Below are 25,827 nucleotides of genomic sequence, written 5' to 3'. Positions count from 1 at the left end.
GTCCTCATGGATGTATGGGGATTGGTCTCGGTGGGTTGGTAGAGTCCTCATGGACGTATGGGGATTGGTCTCTCTGTGGGTTGGTAGAATCCTCATGGACGTATGGGGATTGGTCTCTCTGTGGGTTGGTAGAATCCTCATGGACGTATGGGGATTGGTCTCTCGGTGGGTTGGGAGTCCTCATGGACGTATGGGGATTGACCTCTGTGGGTTGGTAGAGTCCTCATGGATGTATGGGGATTGGTCTCTCGGTGGGTTGGGATTCCTCATGGATGTATGGGGATTGGTCTCTGTGGGTTGGTAGAGTCCTCATGGATGTATGGGGATTGGTCTCTCTGTGGGTTGGTAGTACTCATGGATGTATGGGGATTGGTGTCTCTGTGGGTTGGGAGTCCTCATGGATGTATGGGGATTGGTCTCTCGGTGGGTTGGTAGAGTACTCATGGATGTATGGGGATTGGTGTCTCTGTGGGTTGGTATAGTCCTCATGGATGTATGGGGATTGGTCTCTCTGTGGGTTGGGAGTCCTCATGGATGTATGGGGATTGGTCTCGGTGGGTTGGTAGAGTCCTCATGGACGTATGGGGATTGGTCTCTCTGTGGGTTGGTAGAGTACTCATGGATGTATGGGGATTGGTCTCTGTGTGGGTTGGTAGAGTCCTCATGGATGTATGGGGATTGGTCTCTGTGTGGGTTGGTAGAGTCCTCATGGATGTATGGGGATTGGTCTCTGTGTGGGTTGGTAGAGTCCTCATGGATGTATGGGGATTGGTCTCGGTGGGTTGGGAGAGTCCTCATGGATGTATGGGGATTGGTCTCGGTGGGTTGGTAGTCCTCATGGATGTATGGGGATTGGTCTCTCGGTGGGTTGGGAGTCCTCATGGACGTATGGGGATTGGTCTCAGCGATGTTGGAGGTCATGATGCAGGAAGTACATGTGATGTATGGTGTCTCGGAGCCGGTAGTGGTCTCTATAGATTGTAGTGGACGTTTCCCGGAGGTCCACGTGTGGAAGACGTGATGTAAAAACTCACTCTGGGGGACCGTTTTATGGGACGTTGGTTTATATCGGCTTTTCTTTGCAGGTTTTGACTGTCTGAAGCACAATGTATAATGGAATCGGCTTACCTACTCCGAGGGGCAGCGGCACCAATGGATACGTCCAGAGGAACCTGTCATCGGTCCGACATAAGAAGGACCGCATCGACTATAAGTCAGAGGAAGAACTGAAGAAGCTGGAAAATCTCCTGATGAAAAAACCCAACCAGGATATTCTGGATCATGAAAGGAAGAGGAAGGTGGAGCTGAAATGTTTGGAGCTGGAGGAGATGATGGAGGAACAGGGGTACGTGATGTTATGTCAGCCCTGGGTTTGCTGTATTGGGTTTGTGTTGGAAGGGGATGCACGCTGTCGGTCGGGGGGGGGGGGGGGGGTGCGCTAGGTTGGGTCTGTCTCAGCTTGGGCGGAGGGATGTGGAGGAATTGCGCACTAGGTTGGGTCTGTGTTGGCCGGGGGGGGGGGGGGTTGCACGCTAGGGTGGGTTTGTGTCGGGCCGGGGTGATGTGGCACTAGGTTGGGTCTGTGTCGGGGGGGGGGGGGATTGCACGCTAGGGTGGGTATGTGTCGGGCCGGGGTGATGTGGCACTAGGTTGGGTCTGTGTCGGGGGGGGGGGATTGCACGCTAGGGTGGGTATGTGTCGGGCCGGGGTGATGTGGCACTAGGTTGGGTCTGTGTCGGGGGGGGGGGGATTGCACGCTAGGGTGGGTCTGTGTCGGGCCGGGGTGATGTGGCACTAGGTTGGGTCTGTGTCGGGGGTGGGGGGTGATTGCACGCTAGGGTGGGTCTGTGTCGGGCCGGGGTGATGTGGCAGTAGGTTGGGTCTGTCTGTCGGCCGGGTGGTGTGTACTGGGTTAGGCTTGTGTCAGCCAGAGGGGTGGGGGATGTGCACATGGTTGGGTCTGTTGTCCAAGGATGTGTGTATTCCTGATCACTCTTCCTCTCTTACAGGTACAGCGAGGCGGAGATCCAGGAGAAGGTGGCCACATTCAGGCTCATGCTTCAGGAGAAGGACCTGACGGCCAGCAAGGAGGAGGAAAAGCTAAAGTCGAAGTATGTGATTTCTTCCTCTACCATGTAGAACATCTTGCCATCTCCTGTCCTCAGGATGTCCCTCCACGTAGAACTGACATGTATTGTGAATGCTGGAGAGTCGGACCTCCGGTGGTGAGGCCTCTGGGTTTAGCTCTGTGCACAAGGCTTTCTTATCCCTCCCAAGGACCTCCATTTACTTTATTCACTCCGTGTACCATGATCTGTAGAACATATGAAGGGTCCTCCTCCCCCCATAATCCATGATCTGTAGAACACATGAAGGGTCCTCCTCCCATAATCCATGATCTGTAGAACACATGAAGGGTCCTCCTCCCCATGATCTGTAGAACGCGTTAAGGGTCCTCCTCCCCCATAATCCATGATCTGTAGAACATATGAAGGGTTCTCCCCTCCCATAATCCATGATCTGTAGAACATATGAAGGGTTCTCCCCTCCCATAATCTATGATCTGTAGAACATATGAAGGGTCCTCCTCTCCCATTAACTGTAGAACATATGAAGGGTCCTCCTCCCCCCGTAATCCATGATCTGTAGAACATATGAAGGGTCCTCCTCCCCCATAATCCATGATCTGTAGAACATATGAAGGGTCCTCCCCTCCCATAAACTATGATCTGTAGAATACATGAAGGGTCCTCCCCTCCCATAATCCATGATCTGTAGAACATATGAAGAGTACTCCTCCTGAATCCTCTGAATTTCCTTCCTTTCTTTCTTCTCAGTGTCTCTGAAACCCACCAGCTGGCAGAAGCGAATGAAAAGAAGAATGAGCGCCTGCGAGCCGCGTTCGGGATCAGCGCGGATTATGTGGACGGGAGCAGCTTTGACCCGAACCGTAGGGCACAGGAACAGCAGCAGCAGCAGAAATCCTACAAGTAAGACATTCCATAAAGGGTCATGTGACCATTTCCTGCACCAGTCCTGTCATGTGACCCGGTCTTCTCAGTCCCGGAACCGGCAGCTTCTGGTGATTGGCTATAGAGCCGCCTGTCACAGGGCTGATCATTCTGGAATATTCATCATGATGGAGGGGCCCCCCTGGGGCCCCATATATCCTTGTTTTGGGTCATGACTGCACCCTAATGGTGGAATGCTGGAGAGACGAGGGGCAGAAGTGGGGTGTACGGTTACTCTTCTGGTTCGGTTCCTCATTCCATGCCCCTTACAGTTTAGTTGCAGATTCGGAAAGTTCACGCTCTCCATCTCCAACCAAACACAAGAAAAAGAAGAAGAAGAAAGAGCGAGGCCGGTAAGTGCTTCGGGGAGGGTGGTGTCCTCTGTATGGGGGGGGGGGGGTGGTTGAGGATGGTGCCCTTTGCATGGGGTGCGTGTTTGAGGGTGGTGCCCTTTGTGTAGTGGGTGGGAGGTTAAGATGGTGTCATCTATATGGGGGGGGGGGGGGATAATGATGGCGCCATATGTATTTGTTCTGGGGGTGGGGTTATGAAGATTGTGGGGGGGCTCTTTGTTGTATGAATGGAGTTTGGCGTCTCCACAATGAAGACGTTTGGCAGTCGTTCTATGGATGAGATGAGCGGACTCTGGAGCTGTGTGTGTAATGTCTGACAGATCAGCCCAGTGACTTCACCCACCCGCCCAATCTTCACGTTGTGTTTTATTGTGTGCTGCTCACATGCCGGATCTCCCCGGGGAATGCCGCATCTCTAATCTATAATCTGTGTCTCCCTCAGGTCTGCCAGCCCATCCTCCAGCCATAAAGAGAAGAAGTCCAAGTCCCGGAAGCACAGGTAACTCCGTCACACCTGCCCTGACTTCTTATTGTCGTTGTGTAATAAGACCTCAACCTTTTACCAGTATTTTCTGGAATTTCATGATCCATACATAATGCTTTTCTTTGAATTTTCTATATAAGTCCACTAAGATCAGTTTACTCTGCAGTGTACCCCCCCAATCAGCCTTGTAACTGTAAATCTTCCTTATGCTTCCAGGTCTTCATCAAAGAAGAAGAAACACCGGTGAGCCTCAGATGTCAGAGCTTGGGGTTGGGTTTTGGATGAGGATATTGGAGTTGGGATGAGGATCTCTTGGGTTGGGTTTTGAATAAGGATCTCTGGGGTTCAGAAGGTTGGGTTTTGAATAAGGATCTCTGGGGTACAGGTTGGGATGAGGATCTTTGGGGTTCGGTTCAGGATGAGGATCGTTGGGTTTGGAATACAGATCTCTGGGATTCTGGTTGGGTTTGGGATGAGGATCTCTGGGGTTGGGTTCGGGATGAGGATCGTTGGGTTTGGAATACAGATCTCTGGGATTCTGGTTGGGTTTGGGATGAGGGTCTCTGGGGTTCAGGTTGGGTTCGGGATGAGGATCTCTGGGGTTCAGGTTGGGTTCGGGATGAGGATCTCTGGGGTTCAGGTTGGGTTCGGGATGAGGATCTCTGGGGTTGGGTGTTGGATGAGGATCTCTGGGGTTCAGGTTGGGTGTGGGATGAGGATCTCTGGGGTTCAGGTTGGGTGTGGGATGAGGATCTCTGGGGGTTCAGGTTGGGTGTGGGATGAGGATCTCTGGGGGTTCAGGTTGGGTGTGGGATGAGGATCTCTGGGGGTTCAGGTTGGGTGTGGGATGAGGATCTCTGGGGGTTCAGGTTGGGTGTGGGATGAGGATCTTTGGGGGTTCAGGTTGGGTGTGGGATGAGGATCTCTGGGGGTTCAGGTTGGGTGTGGGATGAGGATCTCTGGGGGTTCAGGTTGGGTGTGGGATGAGGATCTCTGGGGGTTCAGGTTGGGTGTGGGATGAGGATCTCTGGGGGTTCAGGTTGGGTGTGGGATGAGGATCTCTGGGGGTTTGGGTTGGGTGTGGGATGAGGATCGGGTTGGGTGTGGAATGAGGATCTCTGGGGTCCTGTTTGGTATGAGGGTCTCTAAGGTCCAGGTTGGGTTTAGGATGAGGATCTCTGTGGTTGTGTGGGATGAGGATCTCTGGGGTTCAGGTTGGGTTTGGGATGAGGATCTCTGTGGTTGTGTGTGTGTGTGTGGGATGAGGATCTCTGGGGTCTGGGTTGCGTTTGGGATGAGGATATTTGTTAGCGGGCACCTCTCTGGTGTCATTGAGGTGAATGTATTCTGTTGTCTCTTATGGTCTATTGTGTTTATTTCAGGTCACCCAGCCCGAAAAGCAAGAGAAAATCGAAGGACAAGAAGAGTAAGAGGTAAGGGATAAGAGATTCCTGAGTGTAGGGAGATGTTGGGGTGAATGTAATGAGAATCTTTAGGTGAATGATTGTTTTCTCATCACCTGATGTCACCGTCTACTTACAGCTCACCAAGCAATTCCCCGAAACGCCAACACGACTCGTCCTCGGAGGATGGGAGCCGATCCCCCAGCAGGTACTCTACACAAAAGGGGGAGTTTTTTAGGGGGTGGGAGGAGGGTGTCATATTGTAAAATATTCCATGTTTTATTAATGTTTCAAATTTAGAATATAAAGGAGGGAAGCGGAACAAAACCTTTAATTTATTGTCAATAAATCTTATGATGCACCCCTCCCCCTTCCCTGATAGTTTTACTTGTTTGCTCTTCCCCCAGCGATCTCCCTTCCTGTGTATAGTAGAGGCTAAAGATCTACCCCCCCCCCCCCATTAGAGGATCGATCGCCAGCCATCTCATACCCCTACATAAGGCTGTAAGGGCTGAAGACCCCCCCCCCCCCCCCCCCCCAATATGAGGTCCTCTCCTTGGCCATCCTGTACCACCATACAAGGTGTGGAGTTGGGTGGGGGAGGATGCCACTGATTCCACACTTGGGTTACACTTTGTGGTTTATCATTGAAATGTTGGATCACACAAACAGTGCATGTGGTGGGGGGGGGGGGGGGGGGGGAGAAGACGGATGACCATTGTGTAATGTTATAGCGCCCCCCCCGTCCTGTCACTTCCAGATATTCTTCTGTTTGTTCTTCGTTGTATCATTTACCGTTTTTTGTTTTATCTCCATGTAGATCCAGAAGCAGTCCCAATAAAAACAAAGCTGACCAACAGAACAAGTCAAACACCAAAAGGCAGAGCCCAGAGAGACCGAGATCCGTCACCCCCACCCGGAATCGCAGAGGTGAGAGGGGGCGGAGCCCAGAGCCACCCCCCAGGGAGGTGAGTGATTGTAGGACCCTGATGTCTTCTATGTTTGCTGTTCTTAGTGATTCTGGGGGGGAGACAGTTGCATTAAAATCAACCCACGTATCCCTGTACTCCCAGTATTTGGTGTCCTGCTCCCGACAACTGTTTTCTATAGAGTGTCTGGGGGGGGGGGGGGGATATATATATTTGAGGGTTTAATAATTTCCTAGTAAAAATGTCATTTAATTTGTGAAGAAGTCGTCTCAAAATAAGGATCTGTCCTTAAGAGGTGCAGGATTACCTGATGTGGGGGCGGAGCCTAATCGGGAGTGGGTGGAGTTCCTGTTCAATATCAGTACCATCCAATGTTCCCTTCCATTCTGACACAATGTCCACCAAATTGCCGATGGTCACAGGGCAATGGGGGGGGGCGGTCAGTCGCTCTGCGGAGGATAGAGCTTCCACAAGTGTCCGGTCCCTGGACTGGAAATGAGATGGTCTTGGGGGAGGATCTGATGAGTATGCGGCTACTTTAAGGTAAATGTAGGTAGTTGTCTCAAGGTACATGTTTGCCTAACCCAGTGTTTCCCAACTCCAGTCCTCAAGGCACACCAACAGGTCATGTTTTCAGGCTTTCCATTATTTTGCACAGGTGATTTGATCAGTTTCACTGCCTTAGTAATTGCCACAGCCGTTTCATCTGAGGGAAATCCTGAAAACACGACCTGTTGGTGTGCCTTGAGGACTGGAGTTGGGAAACGCTGGCCTAACCGACTAAGGAAATTGGATGTAGCCCATAGTGGGGCATTAACGTTTCGGCTACATTTATGTGGGGTTTTGAGGGTTAATTTCCTTAATTTGTAAGTAACCTTTGCCTGTTATGTTTTGTTTGACAGAAGGGTTCGAGGAAAGAGCCAGCTATCAGAGACCGCTCCGCATCTCTGTCTCCGAGAAGGCGCAATGATCCCCGGCCAGCCGCTGACCGAAATAAAATAGAAGACCGACACAGAGACAAGGTTGAGAAGAATTTGTACCAACCACCTTCCCGAGAAACCTCCCCCGCCTCCAGTCCTGTACCCCGAAAGAGAAGCCGACGGGAGAGTCCAGTGGGGGGCGCTTCGGACGCGAAAGGAGCAGAAGGGTTGCGGAGAAAAGATTCTCCTTCTCCTCGTCGGCGATCTCCTACTACTCAGACTCTCTCATCTAAAGGGTCTAGGAGAGAGAGAAGTCCATCTCGAGAGCAAGCCTCCCCGGACCGAGCACCCAAGGAGAGTTCATCCAAATATGACAAGCGCGTTGGTAATAAGCGCTCACCACCAGCCCCAAGTAAGACTTCGAAAACAACACGTTCATCCTCTTCCTCCTCTTCCTCATCATCCTCCTCGTCCTCTTCATCAGGAAGTGAAGCATCTGATCATGAGAAGATCAAAGACATGCGAAAGGGTCAGGCTGGTGGCAAGCAAAGTAAAAATTACAAAGCAGATGCTGGAGATAAGCATGGAAAGTCGGTAACGCAAACCGAGGACAAGAGGACGAGACTCTCTCCGGTCAGACAGGTGGACCGAGATAGGAGGTCAAAGAAAAGTGCTTCTCCTAGTCCTCGGAGGCAGCGCAAATTAAGAACCCCTCCTGGAAGGAGGAGTTCCACTTCGAAGAGCCCGCCAAGGAAAGGTCGATCAGTAACGCCTCCGCGTAAAGCCAGATCGCCTTCTCCTAGACACAGAAAATCCAAGAGTCCGAAACGCAAAGCTCGTTCTCCCTCAAAGTCTCCCCCAAAAGCACGAGCGCCATCTCCAACTCCGCCACCTCGTGCCAAGTCCAAAACTCCCCAGCGAAGGCAGAGATCTACATCACTAACACCTCCACGTCACCATCGTGATAAAGAGAGGTCTACCCGTGGTGATAAAAACAAATCCACTCAGCAGAGAGACAGATCTGAAACTCCTAAAAAGACTGAAGGGTCTCGTACCCGTTCATCTAAAAGATCACCATCTAGGTCACCAATACGACGGACAAGTCCCGTCACGCGCTCTCCTCGAAGAAAGGCAAGGTCACCATCCCGCTCATCTGACAGACGGGAAAGGTCGCGCACTCGCTCACCAGTCAAGAGAGTAAGATCACGCTCTCCGTCACTAAAGCAGAAGAACCTGTCTAAATCTGAACAAAAACGGGCGAGGTCTCCTCCTGCAATGTATCGTGATAAAGACCGGTCAGGATCTAACTCAAGACGTCAAAGGAGAAGGTCACCTTCTGTTTCTTCTATGGCTTCCAGGTCACGTAGCCGTAGTCCACAATTATATGGAAAGAATAAGTCTCGCTCACGATCTCCTCCTAAGCAACAGTCCTCTAGAATGATGCAAAAGAGGTTGGGTTCTCCCAGAGACAAACCTCGGTCCTCCTCCAGGAGAAAATCTTCGTCACGGTCTGTCTCTCCTGTCCAGATAAAGGTTTCATCAAGGAGTGGGTCCCAGAGGTCTGTATCTAGATCCAAATCAAGAAGATCACCTTCATCTGAAAGAGGCTCATCCAGAAAAACAGATAAGAAGTTAGAGCCCAGAAAAAAAAGGTACAGTTCTTCCCCAGAACCAAAAGGGATGCATAATAGATCCTCTCCTGAACAAGAAAAGACGCACAAGACTGTACGTGCAGAGCCCCTAAATAACAAGACTGCACGTGTGCCAAGTCCACCCGCCTCTCCTGTCTCGCAGACGTCACGTAGAAGCAGGTTGACAGAAGAATCTTCACCTATTCGTAGCAGAGATGGAGAGAGTAGGTCTAGAACAGCATTGACCAAGAAATCAAATCTTTCTCCTGAGCGTAGACCGCGGTCTAAAGAGTCGCCCAACATTCCCCGTGCAGGGTCATCTGCATCTCCGCTGCAGAGTCGTTCCCTGGAGGGTAAATACGGATCCTCTAGAAAAACCGAGTCCAGGCCTGTTCTCGAGAACAAAGACAAATTAAAAACTTCTGGTCATAAATATAGGTCAGGATCATCCTCCTCTTCAGAACGTGAATCCAGACCAAAATCCAAAGACAGAAAAAGATCAAAGCGTAGTTTAGATAAAAGTAAATCTCGTTCTTCGTCAGAAAGCAAAGATGGATCATCTTCATCGCACAGCAAAAAACGGTCCGATTCATCGACGGAACGCAGATACAGAGCTAAAGCGTTGTCAAAGAGCACTGAATTAAGAGTCCAATCAGAACATGACATTAAAGGACTTGAGCCAGGGTCTAAGCGTTCATCAGCTCTTGAACGCAAAACAAAATCAATAAAGAGCAGAAGTGGATCTGACTCTTCATCAGAACGTGAAGAAAAGTCCAAACTATCTAAAGTTGAGCCTAAGTCTTCAAACCAAGAAACGGTCTCCAAACCTAGAGAAAGACGCGAGACGTCCCCAGGTGGTACATCCAAATACGTTCTGCCTGCTAACAGATCAAAGTCCAAGTCTAGTTCAGAGTCTTCTCCAGATAGAGGGCCTAAAAACAAAGTGGCAAAATCCCAAACTGGCTCCGACAGACCACCAAAAATTAGGAGGCAATCCTCCAGATCAAGTTCGGGATCATCTTCAGAAAAGGAGTTGAGACGTAGATCTCAACGAAAAAGAACCAGTTCCAGGTCATCATCCGAACGACTACCAAGAAGAAGATCAAGGGGTACGGAGAGTTCCTCTTCGGACCGCTCAGCTAAATTTGACGTAGGTAGACGAAGGCGTAGTTCAGGCTCATCGTCTGAAAGGCCACAAAAGGCCAAGTCACTTCAAGGTGAAGCTGTTTCTGGTCCCGCCTATCATCACGCTGAGAGATCCAATTCTTATCCCTCTTCAGGTTCAAAATCCGATCTACACAGTAATAAAGAGGTTTCTCGTTTATCCAAACATGATTCAGGATCCCCCCAGTATAGAGGGGGGTCCAGGTCATCAGACCGCTCAAGAAAAGCAAGTTCTAAGTCGTCTGTAACTGAGTCCAGAGAAAGATCTCACAAACGTACCTCTAGCTCTGATTCCTCATCTGAACGAGACACTAAATCCAGGTCGTCCCAGAAAAAATCTCATTCTGGCTCCCCTGAAACTCGTGCATCAAGGACACCACCGTACAAATCACGATCCTCTGAAAAGGAAACCAAATTTAAATCCCCTGAATATCAGGCAGTGAAATCTGTAGGGCTTGATAATTCACGGTCTCCATCTTCCAGAAAGGACGGGAAGTCTTTTGATGGCTCAGTTGGTGGCTCTTTGTCTCCAGCACATTCAAGGGCCTCTATTCCACAGAGACTTCCGGTACAACCAGAACCTTCTCCAGAGAAGCAGATGGAAGATATGGACATTTCTCCTAGAGATGAGTCTTCTTCAGATAAAAGATCTCCTTCAAAAAGCAGCTCATCTTCTGATAGTGAGGATTCTCAAGAGGTATCAAAGATTGTCCCTGAACCCGCAGATAAATCTGACATTGAAGCAGACCATAGTAGAATTTCCAGCAAAGCAGGTCCAGAGCTAAGGGAGGAATGTTCAGTTACGTCCCCGATTTTAGATGTAAATGAAACAGAGTCCAAGTTGAGCAGGGAGAGGCAGATCCATGAACCGGTCAAGGACTCTGCGTCCTCCCCGGTTTCAGCAAGTCATGAAATGCCTGTTAAAGGGCCCACTTCATCTGAGGATGGGGTCCCACCGATGGCTGACTCATCCCCAGTTCGAGAGATAGTGAAGAAAAGATCTCACAGAAAAAAATCCAGTTCATCCTCGTCTTCAACGTCGTCGTCCTCATCATCTTCCTCATCTTCATCCTCCTCGTCATCCTCCTCTTCCTCCTCCTCATCTTCGTCTTCTGAAGAGGATGATGAACCAAGGTCTTCTCCTGTAAAGAAGGCAACATCTCCTCCCTCTAAAAGACTAAGAACTAGTCGTGATTCTTCTCCAACTACCTTTTCCCCAGTACAAAAATCTCTTGAAAATGTGGTTTGTGACAAACCATTAGAGTCGGCTGCTGAGAAACCTTTAGATGCCAATCTCTGCAACCAATCGAAATCTCCACCCGCAGAAGTAAATCTGGATGATAACGATAGTCCTTACTCTCCCGTCGACTTTATGGAGATGTCCTCGATGATAAAAGAAAGCGCATCCCCTGAAATTCAGATGAGCGCACCAAATTCTGAGACTGTTCCTCATGTCAAATATCCTACTTCTGTAGCAGACAGTAAAGCCACCCTAGACATGTTTCATGCCTCACCAGTAGCCAGTCCTGTTTCCCAACCAAGTGAAGTCAGAACGCCTGCAGACATTGCATGTCCAGACAAGCATTCTCCAAAGCAGGCCAGTCCTCCTCTACCTCCTTTGGATGGAACTGATTTTTCAAATGCTCAGACTGACTCGCTTTATGGTCAGATGGACTCCATGACAGAGGCACACGACGAACAAAGTACTGCTAAAGTATCCGTAATTCCTCAACCAAATAAAAGCCCTAAGACTCGTAGCTCCTCAAAGTCTAGTAGTTCTGATTCATCTTCTGAAGACAGCAGTTCTGATTCTTCAAGTGAGGACAGCTCTTCAGAAGGGCATTCTACACCTCATCGATCAAAACCCTCTGAGAAGGTCACCAAACCCGATCCTCCACCTATTCGGCGTATTGCATCGCCAGCTAAAAGGCAGCAGTCTCCAGAGTCACCAAAGCGTGAAGCAAGGAAATGGACAGGCAAAGAGAGACGTAGCCCTTCCCATTCCTCTTCTAGGTCACCAGTTGGCAGGGAAATACATCCACAGAAGAAACGATCACCTTCACGGTCACCATCTAGAAAAAGAATGTCCAAGACTCCACCACCACGGCGACAAGTAAGGACACCACCTCGAGCATTTAGATCACGTTCGCGGTCGAGGACTGATAGATACTCGTTCAGAAATCGCTCCAGATCATCTTCTAGGCAGTCGCCTTCGTGGTATGAACGTAGAAGATGGGCTCGTCGCCGGTCACCTTCATCTCCTAGACAAGGCAACTCTGGGTCTCGAGTTTGGCGTTCCCGACGTGGTCGTTCTGGGTCATCTCCTTGGAGAGGCCGGTCAAGATCTTCATCAAGACCCAATTCATCTCGGTATTCCCGCCATGGAATTTCAAGAACTTCTCCTAGAAGAAGATCAAGATCGCCACACAGACGCGAGAGACCGTATTATCAGAGGGAAAGGTCAAGTTCCTCAACTAGACGGAGGAGACCTTGGACACCACAGAGGAGATCCAGGTCGCCTGAAAGAAGAGCAAGGTCCCGATCTTATGATAGGTATAAGGGCGCACAAATCGGCAGAGGGGCTAGACGCAGCCGTTCACCATCACCACCAGGTCGAGGGAGGACCCGCTTGTCAGGGCGAGAACGCTCCAGGTCCCCGAAGACGGATAAATTAGGTTTACGGCAGAGAAGTCCACGGTCACCAGCAAAAAATTCCAGTCCTGTCACTAAACCTCGTCCTGCCTCTCCAAGGCCCAGCAATGTACAGTCTCAAACAAAAAATTCTCGGAGGTCACCATCTCCTCCACAGTTGGAGAAGCATGCTGTGAGGTTGCCAAAAAGCTCAGTGCTTGGACAGCCAATCAAAGGCCAAGCACTTTCTGCTAGCAAGGGAGAGTCTTCTGCAGCAAGCCGGAGTAGTTCTTCTACTTTTCCCCAGACAGCTCTGGATGAATGTAGCATGTCTCCTCCAAGGCTTCTGAAAGCAAATGATGCTCTAGATACTCCTCCATCTTCCAGAAGTGGAGACAACCATTCTGAAATGGAATCAAAAATTGCAAACAACCAAAAAGTAGAATCGGAAAACATAACTTGTGCTGCAGTGGTAAGCTTGGATGGAGAGAGAGCCACCCATTCACCAAGTCACACTAATGGATCCTCAGGACAAGACAAACCAAGTCTGACGTCTCCAACACAGCAGAAGAGGCGAGAGAGATCCTCTAAGAGTCCTTCAGCTTCGCGGACAGAGCCAGAAGCCAACTCCTCAAAGGCTGCCTCCTCGGTGAATGCAGAAAGGTAATATTCCCGTTTTGTCTATTTAAGGGTTCAACCTTTAGGATTACCTTGGAGGAAATGTATTGTGAGAAGAACTTGTAGGCACCATTTTAGTTTTACAGAGCATAGTCTAAAATTGCACATGCAGCTGGATGGATCTGAACTCGGATAGATAGTGCGCTTCAAAAAATTCTTCATCTTTTCGTCTTGGTCATCATTTTCGTCTGAAGCCCCATACACACTATCAGTTTTCCTGCAGGTTTTTGTCTTCAGGTTTACCAAAACCATCTAATATGAGGTCAAACCTCAAGGGTTTCAATTCGTATGCAATTGGGCAGACCCTTGCACTACATGGTTTTGGTAAACCTGAAGAGAAAAACTTGCAGGAAAACTGATGGTGTGTATTGGGCCTTGGTCGTCTTTTACGCGCCTTCCTTGGTCGTCTTTTACGCGCCTTCCTTGGTCGTCTTTTACGCGCCTTCCTTGGTCGTCTTTTACGCGCCTTCCTTGGTCGTCTTTTACGCGCCTTCCTTGGTCGTCTTTTACGCGCCTTCCTTGGTCGTCTTTTACGCGCCTTCCTTGGTCGTCTTTTACGCGCCTTCCTTGGTCGTCTTTTACGCGCCTTCCTTGGTCGTCTTTTACGCGCCTTCCTTGGTCGTCTTTTACGCGCCTTCCTTGGTCGTCTTTTACGCGCCTTCCTTGGTCGTCTTTTACGCGCCTTCCTTGGTCGTCTTTTACGCGCCTTCCTTGGTCGTCTTTTACGCGCCTTCCTTGGTCGTCTTTTACGCGCCTTCCTTGGTCGTCTTGGCGACCCAGGAAGCCAGATATCATTACTACCTAGGCAAATGGGCCAAAGTCGGGGTCAAAGGTATGTTTTTTACACCCGGTGGGTGTAAAAAGATGTCTGCTTGCCGCCTTCAGACTGTAGGCTTGGTGTGGACGAGTGCGGGGTTTACCAAGATGGCTTTGACAGAACGTCACTTCTGTTACAAAATCCGATGGGTTGCCTAATCTGATGGAACACCCCCCTTTGCCACCTTCTAGGTAGCCTTGCTCACAGGTAGGTTGTTCTATGTACGTCTTTGGAGAACCAAGCACAGATCTTCTGTGGATGTCGGCTGCCTCCAATCCTTCACCCCAGACAGACTCTATGATGGGGAGATCCAGGCTTTGTGGGGGCAAAACCATTTCCACCACTTCTTTACACTGAAGATGGTTCTTAATGACATTGGCTGTATGTTTTGGGTGGTTATCCTGCTGCAGAAAGTTTGGGCCCAATCAAACACCTCCCTGATGGTATAGCATGATGAAGGATCTGCCTTTATTTCTCAGCATTGAGGGCACCATTGTTCCCAACCAAATCTCCAACTCTATTGGCAGAAATGCAGCCCCGAACTTGCAAGAAACCTCCACAATGCTTCACAGTTGGCTGCAGACACTCCTTATTGTACTGCTCCCCTAGCCCTTCCCCCAACAAACTGCTTCCTGCTACATCCAAATATTTCACATTGTGATTCAGTCCAATGCACCTGAGCCAACTGCTGGACATCTTGTTGCTGCATTAAGTTTCCTTGGCTGGCGGCTGTGTCTACGCTCCTCAGCGTCCCACCCCCGGCGGCTGTGTCTACGCTCCTCAGCGTCCCACCCCCGGCGGCTGTGTCTACGCTCCTCGGCGTCCCGTCCCCGGCGGCTGTGTCTACGCTCCTCGGCGTCCCTCCCCCGACGGCTGTGTCTACGCTCCTCGGCGTCCCTCCCCCGACGGCTGTGTCTACGCTCCTCGGCGTCCCTCCCCCGACGGCTGTGTCTACGCTCCTCGGCGTCCCTCCCCCGACGGCTGTGTCTACGCTCCTCGGCGTCCCTCCCCCGACGGCTGTGTCTACGCTCCTCGGCGTCCCTCCCCCGACGGCTGTGTCTACGCTCCTCGGCGTCCCTCCCCCGACGGCTGTGTCTACGCTCCTCGGCGTCCCTCCCCCGACGGCTGTGTCTACGCTCCTCGGCGTCCCTCCCCCGACGGCTGTGTCTACGCTCCTCGGCGTGCCACCTTTCCTGCCCCCGACCGATGGGTCTACGCTCCTCGGCATCGCCCCCCGACCACTGGTGTCCTTAATGCTGAGAGATGCAGGCAGATACTTCTCCATCAGGGAGGTGTGTGAAGGATTGGAGGCGGCCGACGTCCACAAAAGATCTGTGCTTAGTTCTCTAAAATGTACAACCTACCTGCCGAGTTCCTTCAACCACTGTGTACAAGTCTACCTAGAAGAAGGCGGGGGGGGGGGCTAAAACTTTTGCACAGTAGTGTGTATGTAGACGTGTTTGTCACGCCTGCATTGGGGCGGAGCTGAATGTACTCTATGGTGGTTTCTCCACATAATACTTTGCATGAAGATTTGGTGTTGGGGCTTCCAGTACTGCTGGTGGAGGGTCTCGGGGCAGTATGTGAATAGAGGACACGGCGCTCTGTAGACTGCGGCAGAGCGTGCGTTCTCTCCTCTGACAGGTGGCCCCGTTCTTGCTGGTTTTAGCATTAAAGCCGGTGAGGTTTAGGCTTAGCGGGGGGGGGGGGTCATTGCAGGCCTAAGCCTCTGACTGACGGATATATTGGGATCTGTCGGGAACCAGCAGTCTTCTCACACCATGAAGAGACACTTCCCGACATTCACAAAGGTGTTCGCACATCTCAGGGGCCCCCAATAGCCGCACATCTCAGGGGCCCCCAATAGCCGCACATCACAGGGGCCCCCAATAGCTGCACATCTCAGGGGCCCCCAATAGCCGCACATCTCAGGGGCCCCCAATAGCTGCACATCTCAGGGGCCCCCAATAGCTGCACATCTCAGGGGCCCCCAATAGCTGCACATCTCAGGGGCCCCCAATAGCTGCACATCTCAGGGGCCCCCAATAGCTGCACATCTCAGGGGCCCCCAATAGCTGCACATCTCAGGGGCCCCCAATAGCTGCACATCTCAGGGGCCCCCAATAGCTGCACATCTCAGGGGCCCCCAATAGCTGCACATCTCGGGGGGGCCCCCAATAGCTGCACATCTCGGGGGGGCCCCCAATAGCTGCACATCTCGGGGGGGCCCCCAATAGCTGCACATTTCAGGGGGCCCCCAATAGCCGCACATTTCAGGGGCAGAGCCTGTTAATGTTGGAGATTTGTCAGAAATTCATAAAGATGTTAACAATTAGGGTGACTCTTTTTGGGGTGTACAATGTGTGGGTGACCCATAGAATGGTTGATGATCTGTGTGTAATTCCCTTCTCCCCCACCAGGGTCCCCAGCCCGCCACCAGCAGAACCCAAGAAACTGGAAGAGGTTCCTTTGCCTAAAGGAGAATCCCGCCGATCCCGAAGCTCCAGTTCTTCCTCATCTTCATCGTCCTCTTCCTCATCTTCAAGCTCTTCATCGGCCTCAGGGTCTTCATCTTCATCATCCTCATCTTCCTCATCTCGTAAATTGGCAAATAAATCCGGCAACAAGAAGGGACCCTCGCCTGGGAGGAGGAGGTGAGAGCTTTCTTTATTACTAACCAATGACTTTACAGGTGGTCACGTGACCAGTTCTCTGTGGGGTGGGGCTTGTTGGATTATAAAAAAATGGCGTTTCTAATGGCTCCACGCAACATCTGGTCAGTGGATTGCTAGAGGCCGCACATGAGTCTCTGGGTTGGGAGCTGCAGCATCATGTTCGGTGATTCTCTGCTCTCTCTCTGCTCGCCCCTCGCTTTCTGTCTCTCTGCTCGCCCCTCTCGCTTTCTGTGTGTGTCTCTCTGCTCGCCCCTCGCTTTCTGTCTCTCTCTGCTCGCCCCTCTTGCTTTCTCTGTGTGTCTCTCTCTGCTCGCCCCTCTTTCTCTGTGTGTGTCTCTCTGCTCGCCCCTCTTGCTTTCTCTGTGTGTGTCTCTCTGCTCGCCCCTCGCTTTCTGTGTGTCTCTCTCTGCTCGCCCCTCGCTTTCTGTGTGTGTCTCTCTCTGCTCGCCCCTCTTTCTCTGTGTGTGTCTCTCTGCTCGCCCCTCTTGCTTTCTCTGTGTGTGTGTCTCTCTGCTCGCCCCTCTTTCTCTGTGTGTGTCTCTCTGCTCGCCCCTCGCTTTCTGTGTGTGTCTCTCTCTGCTCGCCCCTCTTTCTCTGTGTGTGTCTCTCTGCTCGCCCCTCTTGCTTTCTCTGTGTGTGTGTCTCTCTGCTCGCCCCTCTTTCTCTGTGTGTGTCTCTCTGCTCGCCCCTCTTGCTTTCTCTGTGTGTCTCTCTCTGCTCGCCCCTCTTTCTCTGTGTGTGTCTCTCTGCTCGCCCCTCTCGCTTTCTCTGTGTGTGTGTGTGTGTGTGTGTGTGCGCGCGTCTCTCTCTGCTCGCCCCTCTCGCTTTCTCTGTGTGTGCGCGTCTCTCTCTGCTCGCCCCTCTCGCTTTCTCTGTGTGTGTGCGTCTCTCTCTGCTCGCCCCTCGCTTTCTGTGTGTGTCTCTGCTCGCCCCTCGCTTTCTCTGTGTGTGTGTGTCTCTGCTCGCCCCTCGCTTTCTGTGTGTGTGTGTCTCTCTCTCTCTGCTCGGCCCCTCTCGCTTTCTCTGTGTGTGTGCGCGTCTCTCTCTGCTCGCCCCTCTCGCTTTCTCTGTGTGTGTGCGTCTCTGCTCGGCCCCTCGCTTTCTGTGTGCGTCTCTGCTCGGCCCCTCGCTTTTTCTGTCTCTCCTCGCCCCACTCTTGCACTCCCAGTTCTCTGTGTCTGCCAGCTCCTATTGCTGTATATATAGGGGGGGGGGGAGCAGTGAGGTGTCCCCAGTAGGTGGTGTGGCTCCCCCTGTGTACTGAGTATTGTATCTCACCTCTGCTCTCTCCCTCCTTCTCAGGTCTCGCAGTCCACGTAAACCCATTGACTCGCTGAGGGATTCCCGCTCCCTGAGTTATTCTCCTCCAGCAGAGAGACGCCGCCGCCCCCCCACTCCTCCACCCCGCAGAAGGTAAGTGACCCCCCAGCATGTGACATATTGCAATGTTTTCACCTGATGTAAACCGAAAAACAAACTACACGAGCCTGCAGCGGCTGCTGTCTGGGCCCTCCCCCCAGGAGCCTGCAGCGGCGGCTGTCTGGGCCCTCCCCCCCCAGGAGCCTGCAGCGGCTGCTGTCTGGGCCCTCCCCCCCCAGGAGCCTGCAGCGGCTGCTGTCTGGGCCCTCCCCCCCCCAGGAGCCTGCAGCGGCTGCTGTCTGGGCCCTCCCCCCCCCAGGAGCCTGCATCGGCTGCTGTCTGGGCCCTCCCCCCCCAGGAGCCTGCATCGGCTGCTGTCTGGGCCCTCCCCCCCAGGAGCCTGCAGCGGCTGCTGTCTGGGCCCTCCCCCCCCCCCCCCCCCAGGAGCCTGCAGCGGCTGCTGTCTGGGCCCTCCCCCCCCCCCCCCCCCCCCCCCCCCCCCCCCCCCCCCCCCAGGAGCCTGCATCGGCTGCTGTCTGGGCCCTCCCCCCCCAGGAGCCTGCATCGGCTGCTGTCTGGGCCCTCCCCCCCCAGGAGCCTGCAGCGGCTGCTGTCTGGGCCCTCCCCCCCCAGTACACAGAACATGTAAATATAATTATTTTTTGTGATTTTATAAACTGCTAAATCTCCTTTCCTCATCAGCAGTATAGAGCAGTCTTGTGACTTCTATCAGTGGTTAAAGCTTGTAGGAGGAGTTTTTATTCTCCTCTGACGGTCCTATGAGACTGCAGGACTCCTGACCCTCTGGACAGTGCTGATTGGCTCTGTGCTGATCACATGCACTCTCCCAAGATGAAAAAACCTCTAGCGATGCACACAAAACCGAGCATGTGCAGAGTGCCACCAAGGCTCTGTGTTCTATAAGGAGCTGGTTTGGGGATAGTGGAAGAAGGGGAGGATCAGAAGATGCACAATGTTGAGGATTAACCCCTTAGGCTCCACAGTGACTATAACAAGTATGTTTTACTACATATACAGAATGATTTTACTGTTGTGGATTTAGTAACACTTGAAAATGTCAAAACCAAAGTAAAGAAGCGGCGACCACATTATAAGATCCTTCCAATCGTAATCCAATCCGATCCGAACACTGCGTTCCACTACGACCAAATCAGAGTCCAACAAACGTGCCAAAGTCCCATCTATAGGTATAAAACTGAGGAGTCGCACAGTGTGCGCTCCAAACTGAAGAGTGTCAAAAAATGGCGGAGCTCCTGGAGCGCTCTCTTCAGATGGGAGCGTGCTCTCCCTTCAGATGGGAGCGCTCTCTCTTCAGATGGGAGGCGCTCTCTCTTCAGATGGGAGCGCTCTCTGTTCAGATGGGAGCGCTCTCTGTTCAGATGGGAGCGCTCTCTGTTCAGATGGGAGCGCTCTCTGTTCAGATGGGAGCGCTCTCTGTTCAGATGGGAGCGCTCTCTGTTCAGATGGGAGCGCTCTCTGTTCAGATGGGAGCGCGCCCTCTTCAGATGGGAGCGCGCCCTCTTCAGATGGGAGCGCGCTCTCTTCAGATGGGAGCGCGCTCTCTTCAGATGGGAGCGCGCTCTCTTCAGATGGGAGCGCGCTCTCTTCAGATGGGAGCGCTCTCTCTCTTCAGATGGGAGCGCTCTCTCTCTTCAGATGGGAGCGCTCTCTCTCTTCAGATGGGAGGCGCTCTCTCTTCAGATGGGAGCGCTCTCTCTTCAGATGGGAGCGCTCTCTGTTCAGATGGGAGCGCTCTCTGTTCAGATGGGAGCGCTCTCTGTTCAGATGGGAGCGCTCTCTGTTCAGATGGGAGCGCTCTCTGTTCAGATGGGAGCGCTCTCTGTTCAGATGGGAGCGCGCTCTCTTCAGATGGGAGCGCTCTCTCTCTTCAGATGGGAGCGCTCTCTCTCTTCAGATGGGAGCGCTCTCTCTCTTCAGATGGGAGCGCTCTCTCTCTTCAGATGGGAGCGCTCTCTCTCTTCAGATGGGAGCGCTCTCTCTCTTCAGATGGGAGCGCTCTCTCTCTTCAGATGGGAGCGCTCTCTCTCTTCAGATGGGAGCGCTCTCTCTCTTCAGATGGGAGCGCTCTCTCTCTTCAGATGGGAGCGCTCTCTCTCTTCAGATGGGAGCGCTCTCTCTCTTCAGATGGGAGCGCTCTCTCCCTTCAGATGGGAGCGCTCTCTCCCTGCTCTCCCTTCAGATGGGAGAGCGCTCTCTCCCTTCAGATGGGAGAGCGCTCTCTCCCTTCAGATGGGAGAGCGCTCTCTCCCTTCAGATGGGAGAGCGCTCTCTCCCTTCAGATGGGAGAGCGCTCTCTCCCTTCAGATCGGAGCGCGCTCTCCTATGTTTGTAGATGGGGCTTCAACTCATTTTTGTTGTAGTGTAACGCAGTGTTTGTATGTGAAATGTCACCTGCAGAAAGCTGACACTTCTTCTTCATTCCAGAGAGCGAGATTCCCGAAGGAGTCGCAATTCCCCAGAGCGCAAAAGGCGGAGAGATTCACCGGGACCCCGCTACTCCCACAGGAGGCCCTCCAGGTACAGACTTGGTGATGTGGCAACGCAGTGCAGACCCTCTCGGTACATCAGGGAGCGAGTGATATCGTCTCTGATTCCTCTAACATGATGGCTGACAGTCAGTGGTCTCTGCCGCGTCGCCCTGCCCGCTCTGCCTTGCCCTGTCAACCCGCCCGCATCTGCCTTTCTCCTGCCCGCGTCTGCCTTGCCCTGCGGTGTCTGTCTGCCCGCTGCGTCTGCCTTTCTCCTGCCCGCGTCTGCCTTGCCCTGCCGCGTCTGCCCGCTGCGTCTGCCCGTTGCGTCTGCCCGCTGCGTCTGCCCGCTGCGTCTGCCTTGCGTCTGCCCGCTGCGTCTGCCTTGCGTCTGCCCGCTGCGTCTGCCCGCTGCGTCTGCCTTGCCCTGCCCGCTGCGTCTGCCCTGCCCGCTGCGTCTGCCTTGCCCTGCCCGCTGCGTCTGCCTTGCCCTGCCCGCTGCGTCTGCCTTGCCCTGCCCGCTGCGTCTGCCTTGCCCTGCCCGCTGCGTCTGCCTTGCCCTGCCCGCTGCGTCTGCCTTGCCCTGCCCGCTGCGTCTGCCCGTTGGCATTGCTCAGCAGTCCCACATTATGATTCCTTCTCTGCTGTTCTCTCTCCCTTCCTCCTCCCCCTGTCAGATCCTTTTTTAGTGATATATTATAACGGTTCTTGTGTTTTTTCTTTCTCTCCAGGTCTCCTTGATCATCTGACGGCTTTTCATCCCCATCCTGGAGAAGACTTTGGGTTGCCCCTTTCCTCCTCCCCATTGAGGGCCACTTTGCCACCCTCGTCTTACTTTTGGGATCTTACAGACTGCTGGGACTCGCCCCCCTGTACAGACATTGTGGTGTGTAGACAGACTCCTCTGTTCTGCACTCACTGAGATATTATATGATGTGAATTTGCTGCCCCTCCTTAATGTACTAAAATGAACTTTTATTGGCAAGATGTCGTCCTGCCTCGGTGTCCGCCGTAGCGCCGCCCTTCTCACTGGAGGCGCCCAGGCGTGGTGCCAGAGCCCGCCTCTTTACCTTCTTTCGTCCTGCATAGAGGCAATTTCGTAAGAAGTGAAATGAATCGGTGAAACTTATTTCGTGTTTATTTTTGTTCTTCTTTTTTTTTTTGTTTTGTAATCTGTACAGCAAGAATCCTTTCTGTCAATAAAAGATTGGGCTAAGCCAGGACATTTGGTGGCTCCTGATTGGTGTGTGAGAGAGTCCTTGTGCCTCAATATGAGGACCGCTCTAGTACCAGGTCGCCATGCTGAGAACGGCGGTTATGCCGATGATCGCCATACTGGCCTTTGAGAGGGCCGCGTCGTTTCCCTGCAAGCATGGGCAGTTGCAGTCTTGCTGGTCTCGTCTCTCGGGTTCCTCTGTGGGCTGCGGTGGCAGCGACTCGCTTCTGCAGTACATCCAGTCTCTGGCGATGCTGCGAGGGTAGCCAGGCTCTGCCTCCACTTGTCCATCCTTGAACTGCCAGTACTGGGAGCCCTTGAAGAAATACGTGTTACCTGTGGGCAGAGGGGAAAAACATTGTTCATTGTATATGGGTGGTAATGGAGGGGACTGGTCATGGCTGTGGGTGGTAATGGCGGGGGTTGGTCATGGCTGTGGGTGGTAATGGCGGGGATTGGTCATGGCTGTGGGTGGTAATGGCGGGGGCTGGTCATGGCTGTGGGTGGTAATGGCGGGGGCTGGTCATGGCTGTGGGTGGTAATGGCGGGGGACTGGTCATGGCTGTGGGTGGTAATGGCGGGGGACTGGTCATGGCTGTGGGTGGTAATGGCGGGGACTGGTCATGGCTGTGGGTGGTAATGGCGGGGGTTGGTCATGGCTGTGGGTGGTAATGGCGGGGACTGGTCATGGCTGTGGGTGGTAATGGCGGGGATTGGTCATGGCTGTGGGTGGTAATGGCGGGGATTGGTCATGGCTGTGGGTGGTAATGGCGGGGACTGGTCATGGCTGTGGGTGGTAATGGCGGGGACTGGTCATGGCTGTGGGTGGTAATGGCGGGGGTTGGTCATGGCTGGGGGTGGTAATGGCGGGGACTGGTCATGGCTGTGGGTGGTAATGGCGGGGACTGGTCATGGCTGTGGGTGGTAATGGCGGGGGTTGGTCATGGCTGTGGGTGGTAATGGCGGGGACTGGTCATGGCTGTGGGTGGTAATGGCGGGGGTTGGTCATGGCTGTGGGTGGTAATGGCGGGGACTGGTCATGGCTGTGGGTGGTAATGGCGGGGACTGGTCATGGCTGTGGGTGGTAATGGCGGGGGTTGGTCATGGCTGTGGGTGGTAATGGCGGGGACTGGTCATGGCTGTGGGTGGTAATGGCGGGGGTTGGTCATGGCTGTGGGTGGTAATGGCGGGGACTGGTCATGGCTGTGGGTGGTAATGGAGGGGACTTGTCATGGCTGTGGGTGGTAATGGAGGGGGACTGGTCATGGCTGTGGGTGGTAATGGAGGGGGACTGGTCATGGCTGTGGGTGGTAATGGCGGGGACTGGTCATGGCTGTGGGTGGTAATGGCGGGGGTTGGTCATGGCTGTGGGTGGTAATGGCGGGGGTTGGTCATGGCTGTGGGTGGTAATGGCGGGGGTTGGTCATGGCTGTGGGTGGTAATGGCGGGGGTTGGTCATGGCTGTGGGTGGTAATGGCGGGGACTGGTCATGGCTGTGGGTGGTAATGGCGGGGGTTGGTCATGGCTGTGGGTGGTAATGGCGGGGGTTGGTCATGGCTGTGGGTGGTAATGGCGGGGGTTGGTCATGGCTGTGGGTGGTCATGGCGGGGGTTGGTCATGGCGGGGGTTGGTCATGGCTGTGGGTGGTGATGGAGGGGGTTGGTCATGGCTGTGGGTGGTGATGGAGGGGGTTGGTCATGGCTGTGGGTGGTAATGGCGGGGACTGGTCATGGCTGTGGGTGGTAATGGCGGGGGTTGGTCATGGCTGTGGGTGGTAATGGCGGGGGTTGGTCATGGCTGTGGGTGGTAATGGCGGGGGTTGGTCATGGCTGTGGGTGGTCATGGCGGGGGTTGGTCATGGCTGTGGGTGGTGATGGAGGGGGTTGGTCATGGCTGTGGGTGGTGATGGAGGGGGTTGGTCATGGCTGTGGGTGGTGATGGAGGGGGTTGGTCATGGCTGGGGTTGGTCATGGCTGTGGGTGGTAATGGCGGGGGTTGGTCATGGCTGTGGGTGGTAATGGCGGGGACTGGTCATGGCTGTGGGTGGTAATGGTGGGGACTGGTCATGGCTGTGGGTGGTAATGGCTGTGGGTGGTAATGGCTGTGGGTGGTAATGGCTGTGGGTGGTAATGGCGGGGATTGGTCATGGCTGTGGGTGGTAATGGCGGGGACTGGTCATGGCTGTGGGTGGTAATGGCGGGGGTTGGTCATGGCTGTGGGTGGTAATGGCGGGGGTTGGTCATGGCTGTGGGTGGTAATGGCGGGGGTTGGTCATGGCTGTGGGTGGTCATGGCGGGGGTTGGTCATGGCGGGGGTTGGTCATGGCTGTGGGTGGTGATGGAGGGGGTTGGTCATGGCTGTGGGTGGTGATGGAGGGGGTTGGTCATGGCTGTGGGTGGTAATGGCGGGGACTGGTCATGACTGTGGGTGGTAATGGCGGGGGTTGGTCATGGCTGTGGGTGGTAATGGCGGGGGTTGGTCATGGCTGTGGGTGGTAATGGCGGGGGTTGGTCATGGCTGTGGGTGGTCATGGCGGGGGTTGGTCATGGCTGTGGGTGGTGATGGAGGGGGTTGGTCATGGCTGTGGGTGGTGATGGAGGGGGTTGGTCATGGCTGTGGGTGGTGATGGAGGGGGTTGGTCATGGCTGGGGTTGGTCATGGCTGTGGGTGGTAATGGCGGGGACTGGTCATGGCTGTGGGTGGTAATGGTGGGGACTGGTCATGGCTGTGGGTGGTAATGGCTGTGGGTGGTAATGGCGGGGGATTGGTCATGGCTGTGGGTGGTAATGGCGGGGGGTTGGTCATGGTTGTGGGTGGTAATGGCGGGGGGTTGGTCATGGTTGTGGGTGGTAATGGCGGGGGGTTGGTCATGGTTGTGGGTGGTAATGGCGGGGGGTTGGTCATGGTTGTGGGTGGTAATGGCGGGGGTTGGTCATGGTTGTGGGTGGTAATGGCGGGGGGTTGGTCATGGTTGTGGGTGGTAATGGCGGGGGGTTGGTCATGGTTGTGGGTGGTAATGGCGGGGGTTGGTCATGGTTGTGGGGGGTGGAGTGGACTAGTCCCCCCTCCCTCTATTTGGTGAGTAGTTGAAGGAATTACTCTGTACTTCCACGTATGGGTGATCATGTGACAGACATTTCAGCCTTGTCCCATAGGATGTCCCTGTATGAGCTCTGCCTTTTTGGTGAAGGGGTGTGGTGGAAGGTGAAGAAGAGGCAGCTGTTCTTGGATGTGGGGGAGGTGAAGGAGAGGATCTTGTTGGGGAGAGGTGAAGGAGATGCAGTTCTTGTTGTGGGGGGGAGGCAGAGAAGAGACAGTTTTGGCGAATGGGTGTGGCGGCCAAGTAAAGAGGTTTCAGATATTGTTGGGGGGGGGAGGAAGAAGAGGGAGATCTTCTTGGGGGGGGGGGGGGGACAAATAAGTCATGTCATTGGTCAGTCCTGTTTGGTTGGATATTCTTAGTCAAATACTAGTTTTAGTGTTGTATCTAAACGGGTTTTCTTGGGTGTTTATTTTTTTTTGGGGGGGGGGGGGGCGCGGCCGGCTGGGACGTGATCAGTATTTTCCCCCTGAACTCCATGAAACTCACCATCTACCCAGCTGATGACGTCATCGATCTCCGGCGGCAGCCCCTGCCATAGATTGGTGTCCTGTGGGTAGCGGCCATCCATTCTTCCGAGTCGCTCATCGTATCTCCAGAAGCGGTTCTCTCGGAAGAAGTAGGTTTTCTTGTTGTGCTTCCACACGAAGGCGCCATCAATGCTGTCCGTGTTCAGCCCAAAATCAGAGAGGCGCCGCGGGTAGCCGGGCTCCACCAGTGTGTCTTTAAACACCCAGAAATTGTTCCCTGTACCGATTCAAGAAAGGATCAAGGTAAGATCATGGCAGATGAACCACCCTAATGGCAGTTTTGGGGGCTCCTCGGTGCATGCGGCGGTGTATGGCTGGTCATATTTGGTGTTCTCATGGCAGTCAGTTTGGAGGAGACCTCCATTTCCATCATCTGCAGTAGATGCATCCATGCACTCAGGGGTGGGTGACCACTT

At 53.4% G+C, this 25,827-nt stretch overlaps 2 protein-coding genes across 4 annotated transcripts in view; one reads left to right on the top strand and one right to left on the bottom strand.

Annotated features, from left to right (window-relative positions):
* The window catches only part of SRRM2 (serine/arginine repetitive matrix 2), a 31,612-nt gene extending 9,826 nt beyond the window's left edge, over positions 1-21,786 (top strand). Inside the window, exons 2-15 of one of the 3 annotated variants that reach the window (XM_040355847.1) lie at positions 1,086-1,345; positions 2,010-2,111; positions 2,838-2,990; positions 3,284-3,364; positions 3,807-3,863; positions 4,065-4,091; positions 5,231-5,281; positions 5,391-5,459; positions 6,072-6,219; positions 7,083-13,189; positions 16,442-16,675; positions 17,999-18,109; positions 20,522-20,614; positions 21,297-21,786. In XM_040355847.1, the coding sequence (XP_040211781.1) occupies positions 1,107-1,345; positions 2,010-2,111; positions 2,838-2,990; positions 3,284-3,364; positions 3,807-3,863; positions 4,065-4,091; positions 5,231-5,281; positions 5,391-5,459; positions 6,072-6,219; positions 7,083-13,189; positions 16,442-16,675; positions 17,999-18,109; positions 20,522-20,614; positions 21,297-21,306 (7,482 nt within the window). In that variant the 5' untranslated portion in view covers positions 1,086-1,106 and the 3' untranslated portion in view covers positions 21,307-21,786. The remainder of the gene's footprint in view (positions 1-1,085; positions 1,346-2,009; positions 2,112-2,837; positions 2,991-3,283; positions 3,365-3,806; positions 3,864-4,064; positions 4,092-5,230; positions 5,282-5,390; positions 5,460-6,071; positions 6,220-7,082; positions 13,190-16,441; positions 16,676-17,998; positions 18,110-20,521; positions 20,615-21,296) is intronic. The other 2 variants (XM_040355849.1, XM_040355848.1) reach the window with 2 other exon arrangements.
* MMP25 (matrix metallopeptidase 25) lies at positions 21,682-25,632 on the bottom strand. The gene is made up of 2 exons (XM_040355851.1): positions 25,371-25,632; positions 21,682-22,117 (listed from the first exon to the last, which is right to left on the bottom strand). The coding sequence occupies exons 1-2, from the start codon at positions 25,450-25,452 to the stop codon at positions 21,849-21,851; spliced, it is 351 nt and encodes a 116-aa protein (XP_040211785.1). The 5' UTR covers positions 25,453-25,632; the 3' UTR covers positions 21,682-21,848.
* Positions 25,633-25,827: the final 195 nt, after the last annotated feature.

This window comes from Rana temporaria, chromosome 6 (assembly GCF_905171775.1).
Source record: "Rana temporaria chromosome 6, aRanTem1.1, whole genome shotgun sequence".
In the NCBI taxonomy this organism is placed as follows: domain Eukaryota; kingdom Metazoa; phylum Chordata; class Amphibia; order Anura; family Ranidae; genus Rana; species Rana temporaria.
This window is presented reverse-complemented; position numbering and strand designations above follow the sequence as displayed.